General features: G+C 40.0%; 1 protein-coding gene across 1 annotated transcript in view; it reads right to left on the bottom strand.

The window, feature by feature from the left end:
- The window catches only part of tenm3 (teneurin transmembrane protein 3), a 339,790-nt gene that overhangs the window by 82,466 nt on the left and 236,060 nt on the right, over positions 1-21,264 (bottom strand). Inside the window, exons 17-23 of the mRNA XM_030056695.1 lie at positions 18,757-18,903; positions 15,191-15,321; positions 13,569-13,657; positions 8,251-8,370; positions 6,348-6,480; positions 6,103-6,240; positions 3,893-3,992 (exon numbers count right to left, since the gene is read on the bottom strand). Of these exons, the coding sequence (XP_029912555.1) occupies positions 3,893-3,992; positions 6,103-6,240; positions 6,348-6,480; positions 8,251-8,370; positions 13,569-13,657; positions 15,191-15,321; positions 18,757-18,903 (858 nt within the window). The remainder of the gene's footprint in view (positions 1-3,892; positions 3,993-6,102; positions 6,241-6,347; positions 6,481-8,250; positions 8,371-13,568; positions 13,658-15,190; positions 15,322-18,756; positions 18,904-21,264) is intronic.

The following is a 21,264-nucleotide window of genomic DNA, read 5'->3' as shown; positions in this document are numbered from 1 at the left end:
TCACACATGCACACGCACACACACAAAGTAAATATGCCGGTTCACCTTTCGCACAAAGTTATTCAGTCGCTCAATCTGTCTAATGCATACAAGTTCTGCATCCTATTTTCTTAATTCTCTTCCTCTGTCTCTGTCTGAAACACACACACATTTCCCGTCCTTTCTCCCTCTCCCTCTCTCTCCCTCTCACACACACACCACACAAAGATAACAGTCTGATGTGTATGCAATTACAGCATTCCTCTATGATGAGCTTTAGCTGCTCGCCAAGAGAAACGTGCTATTAGGCTTATAGGCATGTAATTAGAGATAGGAGACAGGGTGGGGCTCAGAGTGTGCCTGTGTGTGTGTGTGTGTGTGTAGGTGTGTGTGTGTATGCGACATGCACTAGTTTCCTATAAAAACAACTTCTGTGGAGTCCTAATTTCTCAGTTTTATGTGTGTGCATGTCTGCCATTGGGGTGAGCCTGTGGTGTAGCCAAAATCTGCTAAAGGTCTTAGCTTTTAGCTGCTGATCCTCCACCATAATACTGGCAGTATTATAAACACACACACACACACACACACACATATGCTCTGTATTTAACATATATTAGCAATGGGAAATTAATATATGACGCTCCGTGGCTGCTACCAATTCACCTTTGTTTCTTAGCTAAGTGATTTTATTTTGGAATGAAATGGGTCATAGCTGCATTAATGAAAAATGGATGCCGTTTTTTCAGCCCCCCCAAAGGAATCCTTTTCAAAAGAAGAAGAAAGCTGAGGCTCATCGCTATCAAATGAGCTGACACAAGTGTTCAGCTTCTGCTCAGCCGAATTGATCTCAAGCTAGAGTTGGGGAGTTTAATTCTGAACTCTGTCATGTTTGCTCATGGACACAAGAGCTAAAAGCACGAGAAAGGCCCTTGTAATGGCTGACAATTATAAGCACATTTCGGCTAAATTAGCTCATGTCAGTTTTGCCCTTGAAGAAGGAATGGCCAGTCATTCAATTTCTAAACGGATATGTAACAGAGGCATACTTCTTCCTATCGTATATGTCATACCAGCCATAATCAGAGGCTTTGAAAGTGGGAGACGGGCCCCCCAGGGGGACACACGACAGTTCAGAGACTGAGGCTGAAAACTGATGGATATTAAAAAGAACTTTTTTTTAGTAGTTGTCAAAATGGGACTGCATTGTGAAACACATTAAACATCTGTCATTTGGTAACAGAGATAGTCCTGGGAATTTTTCTATTTTTCATAAACTCCCAGAGTCAGACAAACAAATACATACCTTTACAGTCGGCCTTTTTTATATATTTTTTTGTGCAGTATGAAGTTCTGTCGAACACAAACAATTAATATGTGGATTTCATAAACACTGAATGGATAGTAAACCCATTTTATAAATTGTTATATATAGGTACTAATCATTTCCCCCTATTTAGCTGAGCTGTCACTGGACTATAATAGTTCTGATTTCATCCCTAGTATTTTCTTCTTCATCCATGGAAACCACAAGAGCAAATCTAGGGAGAAATCGATCCCATTTTAAAAGAACAGTGTGTAGGATATGAAACGAGTTAAAGACAGAAATGGGATATAATATTCATGAACGTGCTTTTTATTAGTGTATAAAAATAGAAATGAAGAATCATAGTGTTCACAAAGTTAGAATAAGTACTTAATATACATAAGTGCAGGTCCTGGTTTTATGTGGACTGCCATGCTTCTACAGTAGCTCAGTCAGGACAAACCAACTCAAAGTACACTTTGCAAAACGTTTTTCTTGTGCGAGTGGCTGACAGGAGTGGGTGGCACAAATGCACCAGTTGGTAATGCATTGCTGGAATCGCTACAAAAAGAAAAGAGTAGTTTGGCTTGTTTATTGCAGATCATACTGTTCATACCACAGCAAGAAAAAGTGACTGTGAAACACTGCTGGAAATTACCGAAGATGGCCAAAGATTCTCATTTAGTGCCACATTATGTGGGACATAAAATATTACAATTAACATATTTTTTTGTTTGGGAATAACCATAAAACCCCAGGGATCCTAGCTGCTGAAAAGTCTTTTCTTTGATGTAAAATTCTTAGACATTTTGATCGACTACAAAAACCTATTCCCATATTATCCACATAGGCCTTGTTCAGACTGCAGGCAAATTGGATTTGTTTCTGTAATCAGATCTTTAAGACACTGTTATCTGCAAGTGATCAGATCAGATCTGTTCGTCCAGACATCACCAACCTCTCTGCATGAGTTGATATGGTAACTGCGTAGGCAAGTATGTGCACTTTTGATGCAACCGTCCAACGCGGAAGCAGGGGAAATGTACAGAGGCCTCCTCCCAAAGGTTCTGGCAGACAATTTGTTTAAGTGTCTGTTTGTGGATTGTTGTTCAGCAAGGATTATACGATTCTGCTCAGCACTCTGATGCACTTCCGTCGCTCTGGATTTGATGTTGTATGTTGCATTGAGTGAGATGTCAGACAGTATGAAATCCTGTTTGTGTGTCCAGCGCATCCAGACTGTGACACATCTGTACAAATCCAATTGAAGTCGCATATCAAACCACTTCCAAATGTGGTTTGGTTCTGATTTGCAAAAATTGCATTTCATTTTTTTTTTTTTTTTTTTTTCCGTCCAGACTCTTAAAAATCAATCTGGGTACAATCTGGATATGACAAAAATGGATTTGGGCTGGCAGTCTGAACGAAGCCTTAAAGTTGAATTGAGAGCAGTTGGACTTGTTGGTAGATTAGACCAATCCATTTGCCCTCAGTTCAACTCTATTTGAATAACCATGATCTGAATGGCTGAGAACCTCCACAGACTGTTTTCCATACTGCTGTTAGCAAACAAATAGCTACAAAAGTTTACATGTAGGTGCTTACACACCAATTTGCCAGCACTATGTCAATATGGAGATACTGGGTATCATTCACCATCATAACTAACATTAATGCTCTCATCTTGTGTGTAAGTTATGATATAACATTTTGTAGACTGGGTAACAGTAACATACCAAATGAAATAACCTCGTCATGTGTAGATGTTGTCTCAGATGATTTACTTCTAGCTGAGAAAGGTGGACTCCATAAGCCTCCATAGCCTCAGGGACACGTTTGCAAAGGGGAGGAGGGGGGGGTATTACTGTTTTGTTGCATTCTGCCTTATAACCATTGCATGTAGCCAAATCTGACACATTGTTCCTTTAATGTGAAGAGGGAAAAAGGAATTTTTTGTTCTTTTTGTTCTGTTATAATTTGAATTTGAATTTGTTTGAACTGAATGAATTTCCCTGTGGGACGAATAAAGTATCTTCTATTCTATCTTCTATTTTGTTCTATTCTAATTTCTCTTAAAAAGCAATAAATTGAAATCTGCAGTATTTCTTCCAGTAAATAGTACTTATTTAAGCAACATTTCATGCCCACAATGTGTTTGTGTTTGTGCCAAGCACAAAGATAATCATAAAGACGGACACAAAGCCTTTGTGTACTTGAAGTGTTGCTTAAATAAATATTCACTGGGAGCAAACAAGAACATGTCACTATTTTTTCTACTTGGTTGTTAATTTTGGACTCACTGCCTTATTATTTTTGTGTGCATGTCTCCTTGTGAACCATAGTTTTGACAGATACAACAGAAAAAGATGAACGAGTGAAAATAAGTCAAGCTGCAACTCACTGTCATCTCTGTCAGATGTGCATCAAACCTCTGTGGAGGACTTTCTGGCCTCTCATCATGATGAATTCATCTGTAAATAATACCTCTCCCCAAAAAAATGTCTTCCAGGACTCCAGGACTCCTTTTAATGTTTATGTAAGGGGAGTGAAACAGTTTGCCGCAGTCTGTGCACTTGATTGTCTTCCCAGAACATGGCTGAGGGCATTTACCCTTGCTGGTCTTCTCGGCCAGCTGACGGTCCCTGACATGACAGATCAGTTCTGGTAACAGGTGTGCCATGATAAAATCCTTGGCCTTGGAAGGATTCACCTTGAGACACATGTTGTCTTTTTCAGCTCTTGAGTGACATACCCTGTCTTTGTCTAGACCATAAAATCACACAGGTTAACCTGACAGACATGCATTTGCAACTGGATGTGACTTTCCCAGGTTTCATCAAGACAGACTGACAGAAAGGACTGAGGGCCCTCCAAACTCTCTGTGTACTTTCAAGAACCCCTACACCACAGCAACTGCAATTAAAAAGGCTAACTGGTGAGGCAGCGATGCATGATTCACCAGCACTGACATTAAGACCAAATAGCTGTACCTGAAAGTCTGAATGCCTCTGTTGCATCTCTGATATTGTTGACAGGCTGTATCTTCCTTATTTCTTCCCCATTTGACAGCAGGTATAGTAAGATCTGTTTGCCCATACTGCATCAACAACGTCGCCAAGTGTGCCATCTTTGAAACTAATCACTGTGAAAGCTGGAAGCAGTTATGCAACCCTCTCTGTGAATGCTCCAAGTTGCTCCAAGCTCCACTTTGCCTGCTCTCTTGTCACCTCTTCTAGATGCTGTAATCATACTGAAGATTGCCTTTGTATCTTCTCATATGAGACTTTTCATTTTTCATATACCTCTTCAGAGGAGAGCTTTGCTCCTGAACGGTCATAAAAATGCAGTGAGTGGCTCTGGAAGCTCATATCCTCCCTATGATGCAGTATCTGTATCAATGTCTGTGTTTGAGTCTATGTGTGTAAGCACAAAAGCTTTAGGGCAAATTCCTTTCAAAAGTTGGATGTCTTTATCTGTAATTGCTGTAGGATGACATTAGTGTCATCATATCACTCTGAGCAAGACACTGAACTGCACTAACATTCAAGATACCTGTTACTGGGCAAGCTCTGACTGGTAGTTTTTGGGATGGCTAAATATTCTGTCCTGTAGAATACGTGGTTCAGAATGTTTGTGGCGTATACAGGCTTTGATTTACAAGCAGCCTCTTCCTTGCTTATCTGGCAGTTACGCACTGCAAGCTCCGCCTGGCACTCCGCCCACTCATTTTATTAGGACTAGGCCTAGCCACTGATCCACCGGTTTTGGATATGGATCTGTCAGTGCAATCAGATTCCTATCCATCTGACAAATACACACTGATGTGGCCAAGCGATGGTGTGGATAAATTGTTACTGGCTATTATCTGGATAAGAGATGCATGAAACAGCAAGTGTAAATAGCACCTTTGTAATATATACCTAACATGGCTTAAAGACATTTGTCTTTATCAGAACTTTAATTCACTAAACTTTACCAGAACCACAGTTAAGAGAAAAAGAGACAGTTTTTGGCCATAGTTACACTGTCAGTTCAATGTGACCTGGCTCATCAGATCATGCCAGGATGCATTAACTGTCAGGTGTGTACGCTTTTTGGGCAGATCTAGGCTGCACTGAGATCCATCAAGAGAAACTACATGCTGAAGTGGCCTGGTTGCATTGCTGTTGGATCTCAGGTATAAATTCAACCACACTCTGGATATTGCGAGTGTTGTCATTATTTACCATAACCCAAACTGACACAGTTTCCCGCTAGCTTCTGCATTCTGTAAGTGTCACAATCAGGGATCAGCGGAGGAAAGAAAGCATGGGGTGTAGAAAAACAGCTGTTTTAAATTTTATTCAGCCACTTGGTCTGTAAACTTCAGAGCATCGATGAGTTATGATGTTGTCTGTGCTCTCAGACTACATTGCCCTCTCCACCAAAACCATAAGTGCACTGAGGAATATTAAGTGCCAACTTTTACCAGTTCTGCTGCTACAAATGAGAAATCAAGAACAAAAGAGATGGACCTGTAGCATTTTTTCAATTAAATATTGAGTGAGCAAAACAAATCAGATCTCATATCTGACCACAGAGCTCACATATAGGTGTTATGTGTGGACAAATCAGTCAGACCTGATCTAAAATCAGATCTTCAGTAGAAATTAAAAGTACGTAGAACAACATAAAATTAAAGAGTGTTTATAGAATCATACAAAGAAAACACTCAACATCTAAGGTTGATAATTATTGAGAAGCAAGGCCCAGAATCGACTCTTGTTAAAAGATCAGTATCAGCCCCATATATTGCTCTAATTAAACACTCCAAGAAAGACTTGTCTTACCTGGGTTTCAGGTATGATGGGTCCATCCTCAGGGGAACTTCTGTAGCATGTAGACAGAGGAGAAGCAACAATGACAGGACTGGGTCGGATAAAACCACTCAGGTCACAGCTAGGAATGTCATTCTCCTCCTGAAACATCAATATACATGGCTGTTAGTCCCTTCATTAGAGAGGTCATTAATTGATCATTTCATTAGCTGCTCACTCAGCCAGTCAACACTGCTAACTGGTGTTACCTTCTTCATGACCAGAGTGTCCATGACATAGAAGACATTCCATGGCACCCACACGGTCCTGTACTGGGTGAGGAACGGAGCTCGCTCAAAACTCAGGGTTAAGGATGCTCCACCATTGGCCAGCAGGTCAAACCTACAGTGAATCAGCAAAGCACAAAGATATCTCTGCTGTAAACAGACAGTTTTCTGGTATGGCCCATGTGGGTTTATATGACATCACCACATGATGTTAAATTGGCAAATATGAGCCTTGAGGCCATGGACCTGGAAAATTCCCATGACTGGTTTCTGGAAACCCCAACTGGAGGAGATCCGGTGATCTAAACTTCTTCTGAAACACTTCTGGAAACGCCTTTTTCAGATTGCATCCACCTCCACTTTGCCTTAATTGGATGTTGATTTGGGTTTGACATCACCTGCCACCAAAGCCAGGCACGCTCCTTTTCACCATTAGAGGTCAGGCTTCACACAGATTTGGTATTGGGGTTTTAATTACACTTGAGATTACTTTTGCAGTATTGTAAATTTAGAATTTGCTTTTTTATGTTTTAAGTCTTTTATGTTTCCATAACATAATAAACTGAACAGGCACATCACTGATGTCACAGACACACAACACTACAATTTTCGGTGTTTTTGCTCCCTGAATTGAAAGTTTACATGGCTCTTAATGTGTTGATTGCTTTTCATTACCCTAAAGTTCTTGAAGCATGTTAAGGGGAATTGGAGGATTTGCCCTCAAGAGCTCTCCTCTGCTGTAAAGTGTGCTGTGTCTTAAATGTTAATCTGACACGTGTTTGTGTGTGTGTGTTTGTGTGTGTGTGTGTGTGTGTGTGTGCGCGTGCATGCAGCCTCATGTATGCTTACACACATGAGGGTGTGTGGTTCATGGACTCTCTGGTGTGTGTATATACATGCTTCTTTTTGTGTATTTTTTCCATGTTTCTAGATGTGTCTGTATTTGTAAGCTGGTGTGTTTTATGCAATGCCCACGGTGCGTGTGTGTGTGTGTGTGTGTGCGTGTGTGTGTGTGTGTGTGTGTCTGTGTGTGTGTGTGTGTGTTTTGCAGTGATTGATTGCGTCCTTGTGAATCCAATGCATTTTAAAAGAGCCGTGCAGTATTTTAACAGCGCTCCAATCTTACAGGTTCCCTCCTACACATTCACACCTCTACAGCTGATGTACTTGAGAGCGGAGGGGAGGGGCAGTGGGGGACAGATAAACGAGGGGAGACGATATAGACATTACTTAACTGATCTCTCTCTTGCGTGCTGTGACTGGGTTTCCATCCAAGTGCTTTTTTATGCAATTTATGAAGTATCGAATTAGAAAAGATGGATGGAGAGACCAAAATGAGATAAAATTCCTGCAACCTTGCAAAAATGTTTTTCCATTCCCTTGAGGAGGAAAAGATTTTGTTGATTAATAAATGACGTGATGAATCATAATGGAAACACATTTAGGGAATACATATTAATGTAATAATATTTTCAGCCAAAGGCTTTTCTGTAAAAGATCTGTGTACCATGACCTCCCAGAAATATCATTTGTGTTGTTTCTAACATGTATCAGCTGTGGCTGTTTCATCATTAGTCAGGACATTACACTGTTGAACGTGTTGTGTCATATTTGTTATTGTACAACCAATATGTGTAAAAATGTATATAATTCCTGTTGCATGTTTATAGTTCTGTTAAGCACTTGGTAAACACCATTTAAATGACTGCAGTGAAATTAGATTTATGTTGAGAACAATTAACAAAATCATTTTAAAAAATGACAATAATTTATGTAATATTTCCATAGTTAATATACATAATTTTCACAAATGTGTTAAAGTATATACATGTAGTAGTTACTGGAATAATGAAGGGTGTGTAAGTGTCTGTGTGTGTGTACGTACATGCCATCCTTGCGTGTTACAGTGTATCCATGTTCAGGATAGTGGACAAATGTCACATTGACCCCAATCAGCGGTGTCCCATCTGCTGTCAAAACCTGACCTCGAATTATAGACACCAAGCTGGAGAGAGAGAGGGAGACAGACAGAAAGAAAAGGAGAGAAAAATGGGTACACAATTTTAAATTGGTGATGACACAGCTTTTATGACTGTAATTTGGTGTAATTGATCATTTTTAATCATATATTGTAGATATTTGTATAGAAAGGCCCAACCAGGGACTGAGGTCGCAAACTAGCCTTGGCTATAAACTCCATATACAATGCAACGGTTTCATGTTTTATAACTTGATACACTGTTTTTTTGTATTGTCCCTGTCAAATAAAAATAAATAAATAAATAAATAAATACACAACACTGTAATATTTTCATTACAAAATAGGCCATCTTGCCCACTTAATAGGTAAGCACTTACATTTCTAACACATTTTTCAGAGGCAGAGTTGGTAATATTAGCCAACTTTTATGGAGTTAAACCTTAACGGTTGAAGTCTGAGAATGGGCCGATGGTGCACAGGTTAGCTAACTGACAAACCCACATGGTAAAGAAGCACCACTGATGGTGCAGAGTGCTTTTTGTTGTTTTATTCTTTTAAATAATGGCTACGGGCAGGCAGAGGCGGTCAGAGCTGGAATAGGTGGTCCCACCTGAAATCATAAAAAAATCTAGATGGTTAACTCATCAGCATTTCTGCAAAAAATGAGGAAGCCTCAGCACCAAAACGTAATTGGGTTAGACATATTCTTTCTTCTACCAATAAAAGCCCATGTGGCTTATCTGTTGTCTGATCTCAGCAATGTTGTGGCGTGTTGAACTCCGACTGTCATTCTGCAGATTTTTTAAAAAACAGCGGCCAATTTTTGGTGCAAAGGTGTCCTCTGTGTCATGTATGAAAGGGATATGGTGCATAATAACAATGCACCATATCTATTGCTTACTGAACTGATATAAATGAACAGGGTTCTGCCCACAGTGTGAATAGCTAACAGTAGCTTCATACATGAGCTCTACAATGGGCAGCAGCTGAGTTACACCTCTTGCTCTAAATCTATATCCCCTTTGGTCATAGCGCACACTTGATACTGGAACTTTAAGTGATGTAGCGCTCCACATGCACAACAAATCACTATTTAGCAACACCTCAACTGCAGTTCTGTAAATCATATCAGAGCTGATGTCTTTGATGCCACATTCAAGCAGCATTTATGGAAATCTGTCATAAGGTTCCTAAGTTCGGACGCAAAATTTACGAGGTGGACGGTGATGGAAGCTGGCAAGGAGTATGGACTGCAGGCTGGCAGGCAGCAGAGGGGTTTGTGGACATAGCAGAGAGAGTGTGGACCAGTGTGGCCCAGACAGCAGTGGGAGCTGGTGGGTGTGGTTTCAAGGCCAAGGTCTGCCCAGACATCTCTTTGGAAGGTCAGCACGCTAGCCAACTGTTCACCTGGTTCAGTCAGCACACTGTTGGCCTACAGTAACCTCTGAGGGCAAATGAACAAGTAACAGCTGAGATGTAATTTCGGCTCCAGAAAAATAGGTGAACTTTTTGGGGTTGTGTTTGAGGGTGCTGAGGTATTAGATAACATTGGAAAACAAGTTGAAGTTACTGTCTAGAGCTACCTTGCCTCTAAGAAAAGCTGGAACTGGAACACTAATCTGCAACAGGCTTCATTGTCTTTGCACTGAGCCATCCATCAGAAAAAGAAAAGTCTGAATTTAGAAAAATGTAAGATATTCTGTCTTTTCATAGACTGTCAACATATTAATAAAGCAACAGGACGGGGCTTATGGGAATTGGAAGCAAAACCATGCAGTAGTTATGACTCAGTGCGACAGACACAACCAAACTGCAAAATGAGTGTGACTGCAATTCAACTAAATTGGATTCATGCACACAAACGCACACAAACACAGACCCACAGGTAGACATCTATCACTATTTATAAGTGGTTTGCTTAAAAAAACACAACTCATGTGCACACAAAAATACACAGGCATATACTCACACACACATGCACATAATGGTTACACAGTCCAGCACCCTTGCTTATCACAATCAAGGCTCACTCTCCTCTTGAACAAACATCCCATAATTCACCATAGCAATGGCCGTCATGGCTAATGCACCTGTAATTTACACTGGGGAGTGGGGAGGGGTGGAGGGGCGAGTGGGACGGGGTGTCACTTGTGAAAAAATGGTTGTCATGGCAACTGATGTGCTGTGGGTGTGTGTTTACTAAGCGTATGTATTACTACAACCGATCCTAATATGACTGGGTAACAAACACAACAACTCTCTGTCTGTCTCTTTTCTCATCAGTTTCTTATCAAGTTCTTTACTCAGCACTATGAAATTTAAACAACATAAAAGTTTTCATTTTATGAAAACATCACAAATGCCCAAAATGGACAGATTTAATCTTCTTTGTATTTATTCCATGGCTGTGTTAAAGAGATAGTTCATCCATTTTGAAAAATGTGATAATATTTAATAATATTTGATAATAATATTTGATAATAATATCTTCCTCTCATTGTTACTGAGTGCAGGATACTGGGTGGATGCGCCAAATGCTAACTGTTAGCCTCCTGCCATTGAGGTGAACATCCCCCCAGCTAACATTTTCAAAATTAACTGTCTTGATCTACTCAATTAAATCAAATTTTTCAAAAATGGGCTAATTATCTCTTTAAATACTAAAATACCCTGATTAGTCAGTGAAGCTATTCTATGGTCCAGTATTTCTGAACAATCTATGGACTGTCTCTTCAAGACATGGAGGCTAACATAATCATTTTCAAAGTGAATATTTTTTTCTGAAATTCTAGGTTTTGCGTTAGAGTCCTGATCAGCTTGTTGGGGCTTATTTAGTGATAATGACTGGCAGGCACATTATTTGCGGGGAGTAAACTGATTAGTGCCCTGGGACTGGACACAGTCTGGACTTTTCTTTCCTTCTTCCTCCCTCAGTTCCTCACTCTTCCTCTCGTCTTCATCCTTCTACTCTGCAGTCCTGTCCATGCCAGGCCCTTTCTTATTCCTTTGTCTATCATCCGTTCTACATTATTTATTTCGAATGAAAATGAGACCCATTAAGCCTTTGCATATCCCCCCTCCCTTTGTATCGTCTCTTTCCACAATTCAGCTGGTTTAAGAAACTCCCCCTACAAACTAATGGGTGGTTTTGCTCTGCAGGTGGAAAGTGTGTGTGTATGTGTGTGTGTGTATATCTTTGACAACAGTAGCCTTAAAATCTGTACAAACCATGGTCTACCAAGCACTGATGTATGGCTCTGAGGCTTGGACTGTAATTCGCTCTGGAGGCCGTCCAGTTGTCTCCAGGCACTATTTCAAGTCATCCCTCATGTCAAATTCTCTTCCAACATTAAAGCCCTTCTGGGAGTCAATTCAGAGCTGATTAACAACTGTTTCTGGATTATGAGATAATTTGCAGCCTGAGTACATTATTTTGAACTCGGCAACCAGAAATTGTAAACAAATTGGATACATATTCATGGGACATAATGCCCTCCTGGACATTAAAAGAATAGTTTTACCAAAAATTGTATTTCTTGTAATCCACCCTTATGTAAGTCAAAACATTAATGAGGTTTGTGAATCCACGTAAAGAAAGTTTGCTAGCACTTAAAGGACCATACATGTGATTTTGTTTAGTTTAATATCTGCAAAATGTATATATTACAAGTTTCTGCTAATTTTTTAGTGAAGTAAGCAGTTGTGTTTTAGAGCTCCAATTTCATTTCTCCTACCATTTATCCAGCCATTGGTTTCCCTTCATTCCACTATTATATGAAAATGAACTTGAAAAAATCCAAATATCCCAAAAAAGAAAAGAAAGGGGTTTTGATTATATGCTGTGAATTTCTTTAATACCCCTGCATGATTCGCAAAATGGTTTGTTGCCATGTAAAATGGGAGTAAATTGTAATAAGTGGGCCACACACTCAAAATCACACACATGGTCCTTTAAAGATCTAAAGTGACTGGGTCCTAGAGCTTGAAAAAGAGCAGAAAATGACCATATTTCAACAAAATTTCAGTTTTGGGGGAACAATTTCTTTAAATCTTTCCATCGAAAGCCAGACATAACGCTGGAATAATTTCTCTGCTCAGACAAGTCATATAAAAATAATGATGAACTGTGGTGAGGGAGGATTCTCCACCCTATCAGTGGACGACAAGACTGGACCATATCTGATTTACAATAAAAGACCAATATCAGGTCCCAGCCGGCAAATGACAACTCTGCTGGTTGAAGCACGCCTGCACACCTTTCTAGGTCAGACACAGCAGTGTTCTTAGTCTCATCAGTGCTGCAATCAATATGCAGTTTCCCACTTTATGTAGAAAATCTTTAATGAACCCAGGACCAGCCCAGTCCATTGATAACATAAACAGCTGTGCTCAGGTCCAGTTCCACACTTGAAATTCAATGGCTCTTTCTGCAGAGTCAGTGGAGATCACATCCTGCTCTACTGTGTGGGTGTGTGTATGTGTTCATGTGTTTGACGTGTGTCCCTATTAGTATAATGCCCCTATTAGTATAAGGGGAAATTTTAAATACCATGTTTCTGTCTTATAAATTTTAAGGCTGACTTTTTAAACACCTTTTACCCACCTACACACACACAAGCACGCAAACACCACACGCTCACACACACCCGCCATCCATGCTGTTTTGAGGTCTAATAAAATATTTTTTATTACAAGGTTGTGGCCACTTTCAATTATGGAAATACAGGGCATTTTTATTACAGGGTTGCTGTTATGAAACAGTCTGGCTGGCATAAAAAATGTGACCAACGCAGGAAAAACGGCTGAATAGAACTGCCGTCATGTTTCTTCTCTGTGTCAGTAGCTCTGCCTTTCACTCTATATTTTAGAGTCTGCCACTCTCTCTTTCTCTCTTATCATATTTAATGAACGCTATGTGTGAAGCAGATGTGGGAAGAAATGGCTTTTGGCAAGGAAAAAGAGGAGAACTGCATTTTGTTCTCCATTCTTCCTCCCTGTCTTTCTGCCATATTCATACAGCCATAAAGCAAATATGACCCGCAACCAGTGATACAGGTGGTAAATAAGAAACAGTATAGGCTTGACAAGCAAACAACCACCAAAGAAACCACCAAAAGAAAACAAAAACTAAACTGGATCTTCTGAAGAGATCAGTTTAAGACTTTTTGACGTTTTCCTGGAAATAAACGCTGGGCTTGCACCAAGTCTCATGTCATACTTACCTCTTATTGAAAGGACTGTCTCCAGTGACAACATGGGTGGTCTCGGGACCAACGAGGAAGTGGATACGCTGGTAGAAAGACCTGGCAGCCTGAGGAAGACAGGCAGTTAGATGTAAGTAGGTAGATCACTGCATGTATATGCACAGATCAACAAACAAAAGAATTCACATCTTTGAGGTTAATATGTTCACTGAGAATTGACCCAGAAATTCTGCATTTGAGCTGAGCTTTGGCTGAAAGCACCTCATAAGCTTAAAACATCGATGAAGCTAAATACTGATGATGCCCATAAACCCCTGGTGGTGATGATGATAATGGGTCGTAAATAATAATCAATTATTTTGAATCGTATGCATCATTTTCCACTTTTTGCATTAATACATGGTGAAATCACAGGTGTAGAAAACAATGTCATTTCTCGTTAAAATGATTTTTCACTGCCATCAAAGAATACTTTTCCCATCAACCTTGTTGTTTCCTGGAACCTCGTCCCTCTCCCTGGATAATATAAATAAGTTGGAAATAATTTTTTCATCTTCCTTTTACTTCCATCATCTACCATCAGTGGGAAGTGAAAGCTTGCAGACTGCTTTAAAGCAAACTGATCCACATATAGCACCAACAGTTAATAGGCTGTCAGCCTTCAGTGATGGTGTCATCTGTTATTTGTAGGGTTGCCACCGCACTCTGACCAACTAGTGTGTTATCCTAGGTGCATGTATCTGTATTAAGAAAAGAGGACTGCACTCAGAAACATATCATTCAATAAGTTGACTTGATTTGCCTGAGAATACACAAAACATGTCTGGCCATCCAGCCTTGATCAGTGCATCATCTGTTGATGGAAATTATAATTATGTCACAAAATAAAGGCTGTAATGATGTATTAATGTCAAAAGACAACAAAGTGAAGAAGAGCTGTGAAACTACATCAAACTCTTAATGAAAGCCACTGTCCAACGTGTGAATCCAGCTACAGACGAGCAGCTTTCATCCGACTTCACTGGTGGTTTCCGTGGTTTCTGATTCCATTTTTTTAGGTAGCATGCATCATCCGCAAAGCACAGTGTTGTCTCCAGGTAAAACTGACTACAGTCCCACTGAGCCGCCTCAATCCGGTTGTTATTGATGGTGGCTTGACCATGCTGTGGCAGCAATGGAACAATAGCGTTCAGTTCAGATGGAACCAACGAACAAGAGACAATAAACTGCTTAACCCTCCCCAGGAGCCCGTGGGCAGGTTTTTATTGTGATAGGTTTTATTTCAGCCTCTGAACAAAACTCACTTTACTTCTTTTTTTTTTTCTTTTTTTTTTTCTTTTTTCCCTTTTTTGTAATGGTTTTAATATTCTTATTTGTATATTTCTAACTTTCTGTTAAATTTAAAGATTTTACTAATTTTCAGTTTTATGTATTTGGTCATTTTCTTGTAATATAATGTATTAAGATGAGCTATAAGAATGAAATCTATGAACAAAGCATGCATACTGGGTGTGCCCAAAAACAATGCAGTAGAGCATTCTATGATGAATAAATGAAGAAAATAATAAAACAAAAAGGTGTCAGAGAGCTGGAAATCATAACTAAAGCTGTGACTTTGCTTCTTCACTGAAGCTCCTTACCTGCTGAGGAGCCAGTGAAGATGGAGACTGACTGAGCACCTCCACTGGGTCAGGCGACCCCCTGCAATATGACTGGCTCTGACATGAGGGCTGCAGACAGCAGTCTGGGTCCATACAGTCAGCCAGGCCGTCTGAAACAAGGACACACACACACACACACACACACACACACACACACACCACACACACACACACACACACACACACACACACACACACACACACACACACACACACAAGGTTAGAAAGTTGAATGAACCGAATACATATGCACACAAAAAACATTTAGGCAAATACAAACACATGCATATTTTGTCTCTCTCTCTCTCTCTCTCTCTCCCTCATATATACACATAGACATACAAACACACTCACAGTTGTTAACTTTTAGTAAGCAGAGAAGGTTGGAGGAGGGATGGAAGGACAAATAACTGAGAGGAAGACCTTCTAGCATCCTCACCGCTGTCGCCACATTCAGGTTGGGTGGAATATCAGATGTTTGGTGTCAGTGTCTGACCATCTTAGGTTTTAGATGGATGACATTATTATATGGCTCTTGTTGAAAAGTTTTTATTTCACTGACACTAACAATACGAGCTGTCAGCTTGATTAACATTATCTTCATTTCACCTGTCTCTCCTTTGCTCAGAGACTGTGTATAGACTGCTCTGTGTATGTGTGTGTGTGTGTGTGTGGAGGGGCTAAGCCACACCCTCGGAGAAACACAGTACAGCACAGTAGTGGTGGAGTTATCATTCATTTGGAAAATTGCGTTCATTTCATTCTGTTCACCGATTATGTTTACACGTGCAAGATATTCTATTATTTGCCCTCATTCCAAATAAGACAGCATTCATCCAAAGTTATTTACATGGCAAATGAAGATGAATATTCCACTACTATTTCCGTTCACATGCAGCCATGCATTCTGTGACTTGTTCAGCTGTGTAAACACAGTCTGCCTCTGTCATTCATTCAACCTCCTGGCTGAAACAGTTGGCATTGTGGTATTTGCGCATATCCAAAAACCTTTCATTGCAAAAACCTGTTGATATCCAAGTTGACATCCAAGTCTTTGACAAGGTTTAGAAGCAGGTGTATTTCTCCTTTCCACTAAACATGTGGTCTTTTCTTTTGTGAATGTATCTCGACCTCAGCATTGTGTTGCCTTGCTGGTGTGGTTACATTACAAAGAGCTGACCATAAAAATCCAAGAGGCCATGAGTCACAAACTGAGTAAAAAACTCCAATTAAGACACATAGTGTGCATGTGCTGCATACATGACCACAGAATGCTCCTAAAACCTTGATAACATCAACATATCTCACATGTCTTCATCTGAAAATGCAACATTCGGAAAAAGGTCTAATAAGGAATACACAAATGGAATATGCAACAGTGAATTGAGGAGGGACGGCAGGATCAAGACGGGCTAGAAGCAGAAGATGAGGGATCGGTGTTTAGAGAGAATGGAAGGAAAAGAGACCAAAAGAACGTAAAAATAAAGTGATGAAAGAATTGAACAGGAGGTCGGTAAGGGAGAATTTAAAGAAAAAGCAAAACAGGAGAATAATGTGCACCTTAGGTTTTGGTTCCACAGGGAGAGAGAGGGGTGAAGGAAGGCTAGAGGGATGAGGGAAGGAGAGAAGGAGGAAGGGATAAAGGCAAAAGAAAAGAGAGTAGCAATAAAAGAAGATAAGGAGTATAGAGAGAGCATGAAATCCAGAGGATGAGGGAGGGATGGAAAGACAGAAAGAGGAGCAGCAGAGGCAGATGGAGGGAAGTAGGGCTGATAGAGGTATACTCGCTAATAAAATCTGTGCTGCCATTTGTCTCTTTTAGTTTATAAAAGCCAGTTGTACATCTGGTGAACAGGCAGTGGGGACGGCTATTAAACACATCCACACACACACACACACACACACACACACACACACACACACAAACAGACGTGCATGTTCTTTTCACGTTTCTTTTATCCATTTTAAACACTCTTCTCATACATATTTATTTCCACGAGCTGATATTTTGTGATAATTCCAGCAGGGCTAGTTTATAAATTGAATTAAACTTTTGTCAAAAAATATCTTCCCCCCTCAGAAATGCCGTCAGCATACAACACAACACTGCTCTGCTTTGAATGTTTATAGTTTTAACTTATTTAAAGCGTTGATAGCAGCATCTATATCTTTATCATTCATTTTCTTATATTGTTAGTCAGTGTTAGCAAGAAATCACACTTCAACTGGACAACGCCAGACCCATATGAGTCTCTAGAACTGTCTTAAGGTGAATGTGTTATTCATGGCTCTCGAAACAGTTACTGCATCCAGGTTGCCAAAAATTTATAAAAAATTCTATCATTTATTTTAAGTTCCCTCTGTAGCCATGCAATCTGCCTTTCTATTGGTTTACAATGAGTTTAATGACTTCAGTGAATCTGTATGTTGATGCTGGTAAAGTCCATGCACCCTTAGGATCCTTGTTGTCCTTTTGGCCACTATAATGCCATGAGAGTCAGGGGCTCTCAATATGTTTCTATAACACATTCCAATGTCTAAAAACACCTTAATCAAAGAACCTCGATTCAAAATTACACAGATCTAAGCTGCAGGCTATAGCAGATGGCTGCTGTCAGCTTATCCATTAATTTGTGGGCATGTTTTTTTTTTTTTTTAAATGAGTGCACAAATTAGGTAAAACATGGGCACGGATTCATTAATTCAAGAGCTCAAGATAAATTGAGGGCAAGTAAATTGTGCTCAAGAATTAAGATTTCATGACATCAATTTTTTGAGCAGGATTTACTATATCATGTGCACAATAAAAATAAAAATACCTTTAAAAAAATGTTTCCATGGTCTTTCCAGGGCTCTGAAAACATTGCATATAAGAGAGGAGAAGACCTCTAAGAAATGGCAGGCTACGACAGCCTGCTTGTCAGCACAGGTGTTGTCATAATCAGGCCAAACAAAAAATCTCACAAATTATCACTCAAAACTGCAAGGAGTGAGTGTTTTGTGCTGAATCTTACTCTTGGCAGAGGATGTTTTTGTTTGATGCTGCTTTCCCTGCTGTGACACCTTGTATTGACTGACTGTGCCTGTCAGTCTTGTGTTATTTATCTAATGGTTGATTTTATTATTTGCAGCCAAACCTTGAACGTGATGAACTTGACTTCTGCAACAGCTCTGATCTGTCTTCTGAAAGAATGGCATGAATTTGAAGTGTAGACTGGCTCTGGTCATGCATTTCCCTGAATGCCCTGCCCTGTCGTGTCTGGTTAACTTCTATGCTGTTAACGCTGTTCTCTCCACAAGTGATTCATTCTATTTATTTGTTTTATCAGACTCATAATTGAATTGATAAATTTTCTAATCAATGCATCAACACAATGAAAGACTCATTACACCTCAGGTCCTGGACAATCTGCCTTTTGCCTCCCTCATATCCATCCATTTGTCCATTCATTATATGGATATAATATGCATAATATGCATGTCTTTGTCTATTTACCCATCTATTTATCCCCACACTACAAATACAAACACACACACACACACACCTCCTTCATTGTCCTTGCCGTCGGTACAGAGGGTTTCCATGGCTACATGACATCCGGCCCCTCTCCAGCCTGATTGGCAGACACAGTGCCAGCCGCTAGCCTCCAGGGTACAGCGTCCATTGTTGTTGCAGAGACCTGGACAGCCCTCTGGGTACAGGGAAGAAACACACAGAAGTGTTAAAGCCAGTGTGACTGGGTGGAATGGGGTCACTGGGTGATTGTGTAAAATAGGGTTCAACCAATGTGGGCTTTTAATGCTGATAGTTTTGGATTAAAGCTGACGAAAAGCTGATCTCTTATGCCCTAAATCAGTATTTATTAAACTGACCTTTTCATTCTGGTCAAAGTGGAAAAGCACTGAAGATATCAAGGGACACTAAGATTGCTTTCATGCACAGTAGTCCAGCCCTACAAGTCATTTGATACATTGTTACTTTTTGCATTGGGTTCAGTTGACTTTCACATGGCTGAATAAAAGCAGAGCACGGCATGAAAACTAAAGTGATGTGCTTGTTTATTACTGGTCAGAGAAGAAAATGTGTAATGAGAAAAGGTTTTGTTCTTAAAACAAATTTAACAGATGTGATGTTGCCAGTATCACAGTAAGTATGGCCTTCTAGAGTTTGGTATTACTGTGGGCAAGAAAGTTATCAAAGTTTTGGGGGTTGTTATTCTATTTGATCCTGTGTGTGTGTTACTTATTTTTTCAATAATATCAGTAAGCAAGCAGTTCAGTTACACAAGAATATCTGCAACCATGGATGTTAAGATTAGTGGCAGTCACCCCCCTTGTTTTCTGCATATGAAAGAAACATTAACGAAACAGAATGTGAGAGACTGATACAGCTCTGATCAGTGACAACACCGGGCTAAAACGCAGCCATCAGATCCTGGTACCAGTGTAGAAGGCTGGAGATACAGTGCCATGACTTCATTGATGACTTCATTTCTGCATTACGAGGGAACCCAAACAAGTACATTAGGTTCCAAATTCCTTTTCAATCCACAGTTGGCAGTGTCAGTGCGCTGAACCACTCCAAAGTTCACTTGGAACCAATCTGAGACCACCTCTTTCAGGCAGACACTAGTTCCAAAATTTGGTGTGCACCAGGGTTCAGTTAGGGTGTTCCCACTGACCCAAACAAACTGCACCAACAGGGTAACCACACCATGGACTAAACATGGTTGGTATGAAAGCGACTTTAGTGTCCCATGATGTTCTAAATGCTGTTACTTGAGGCTTTTCCAGTCTGATAAGAATGAAATACCAGAGAAAACTTGAAAATAATTATCATTTTCAGCATGAAAGTGGTCCAATTTAAAAACATGGAGCATTAGGAAAAAAAAATCAACTTCTGGCAGCTTCAATTAAAGAAAGAAGTCTTCAACGACCCATATCAGTTGAATGCTGATATCTGTGATTGTGTGTGTGTGTGTGTGTGTGTGTGTGTGTGTGTGTGTCCCTGTGTCATGGCACCAGGGTGAATCCCCCCCAACCGCACCTCGTTCCAACAAATGGATAAACAGACTGATAGACAGGTAGACAAAGAAGACAGTTAGATCAATACATTAACCCACATGTGAAAGACACAGACCGAAAGACAGACGGTCAGACAGTCAGGCCTCGGTGAAATGCACTGATGTTGTAGTTTCACATGAACCACCAAAACTGCCCTATAACCAAGATGGCTGCTGTGTACTGCATGGCTTCAATTGCAAATGAATAATAAAAAGTAATAGGAATACTTTTTTGTTCATCTGTAAACAAAGAAAGAAGACGTTATCACAGCATAATATGTTGATGGTGAACTGGGCACGAAAAGAAAGAACATAAGAAAAAAATGCTGAAAGCAAACCAAAGTGTTCATAAATTTTGGGAAATATCAAAAAAACAAACAAACTAACTAACTAACAAACAAAAAAGCTCTTACAGACCCAAATTAGAGGGACATGAAACACCCAGAGAGCCGACAGAGACTACAACTCCTCTCCAAATGGAAACTTTTTCAGTTGATTTTGGAAATATGGCTTCCTTTTTTTCTGCTTGCCAAAAACCCCATGTTAAAATCCATGTGAAAACACAACAGGTAGACAGATAGACAGTGCACAAAGTATAGGGAGGCAGGTTCGGTTTGACTATGTGCCTCCAAAGGCTATACTTTATGCCTCTCTGAAACATTCCTTTTCCACAGAAGAGACACTGAGATAAACAATAAGAAGATACTGAGAAAAAAAGTGAATATCAGAACCAAGCAAAGCCCAGCTGAAGAGACAGGAATAGAGACAGACAGGAAGATTGAGGAAGCATGACAGCGGCAGAGAGAAAGAGACAGAGATAGGGAAAGAGTGTGGAGAGAGGATAGCTGGCTAACAAGTTAGACAGGGAGCTTGATAGATAGATTGATAGATAGACGTGTAGATATGTAGATGTATAGATAGATAGATAGATAGATAGACAGATAGCTGAAGGAAGACAGAGGCACAGCAGCTGGCTAAAATAACATATAC

This window comes from Myripristis murdjan, chromosome 1 (genome assembly GCF_902150065.1).
Source record: "Myripristis murdjan chromosome 1, fMyrMur1.1, whole genome shotgun sequence".
Taxonomy (NCBI): Eukaryota; Metazoa; Chordata; class Actinopteri; order Holocentriformes; family Holocentridae; genus Myripristis; species Myripristis murdjan.
The sequence above is the reverse complement of the archived record's forward strand: the minus strand, read 5'-3'. Positions and strand labels throughout refer to the sequence as shown.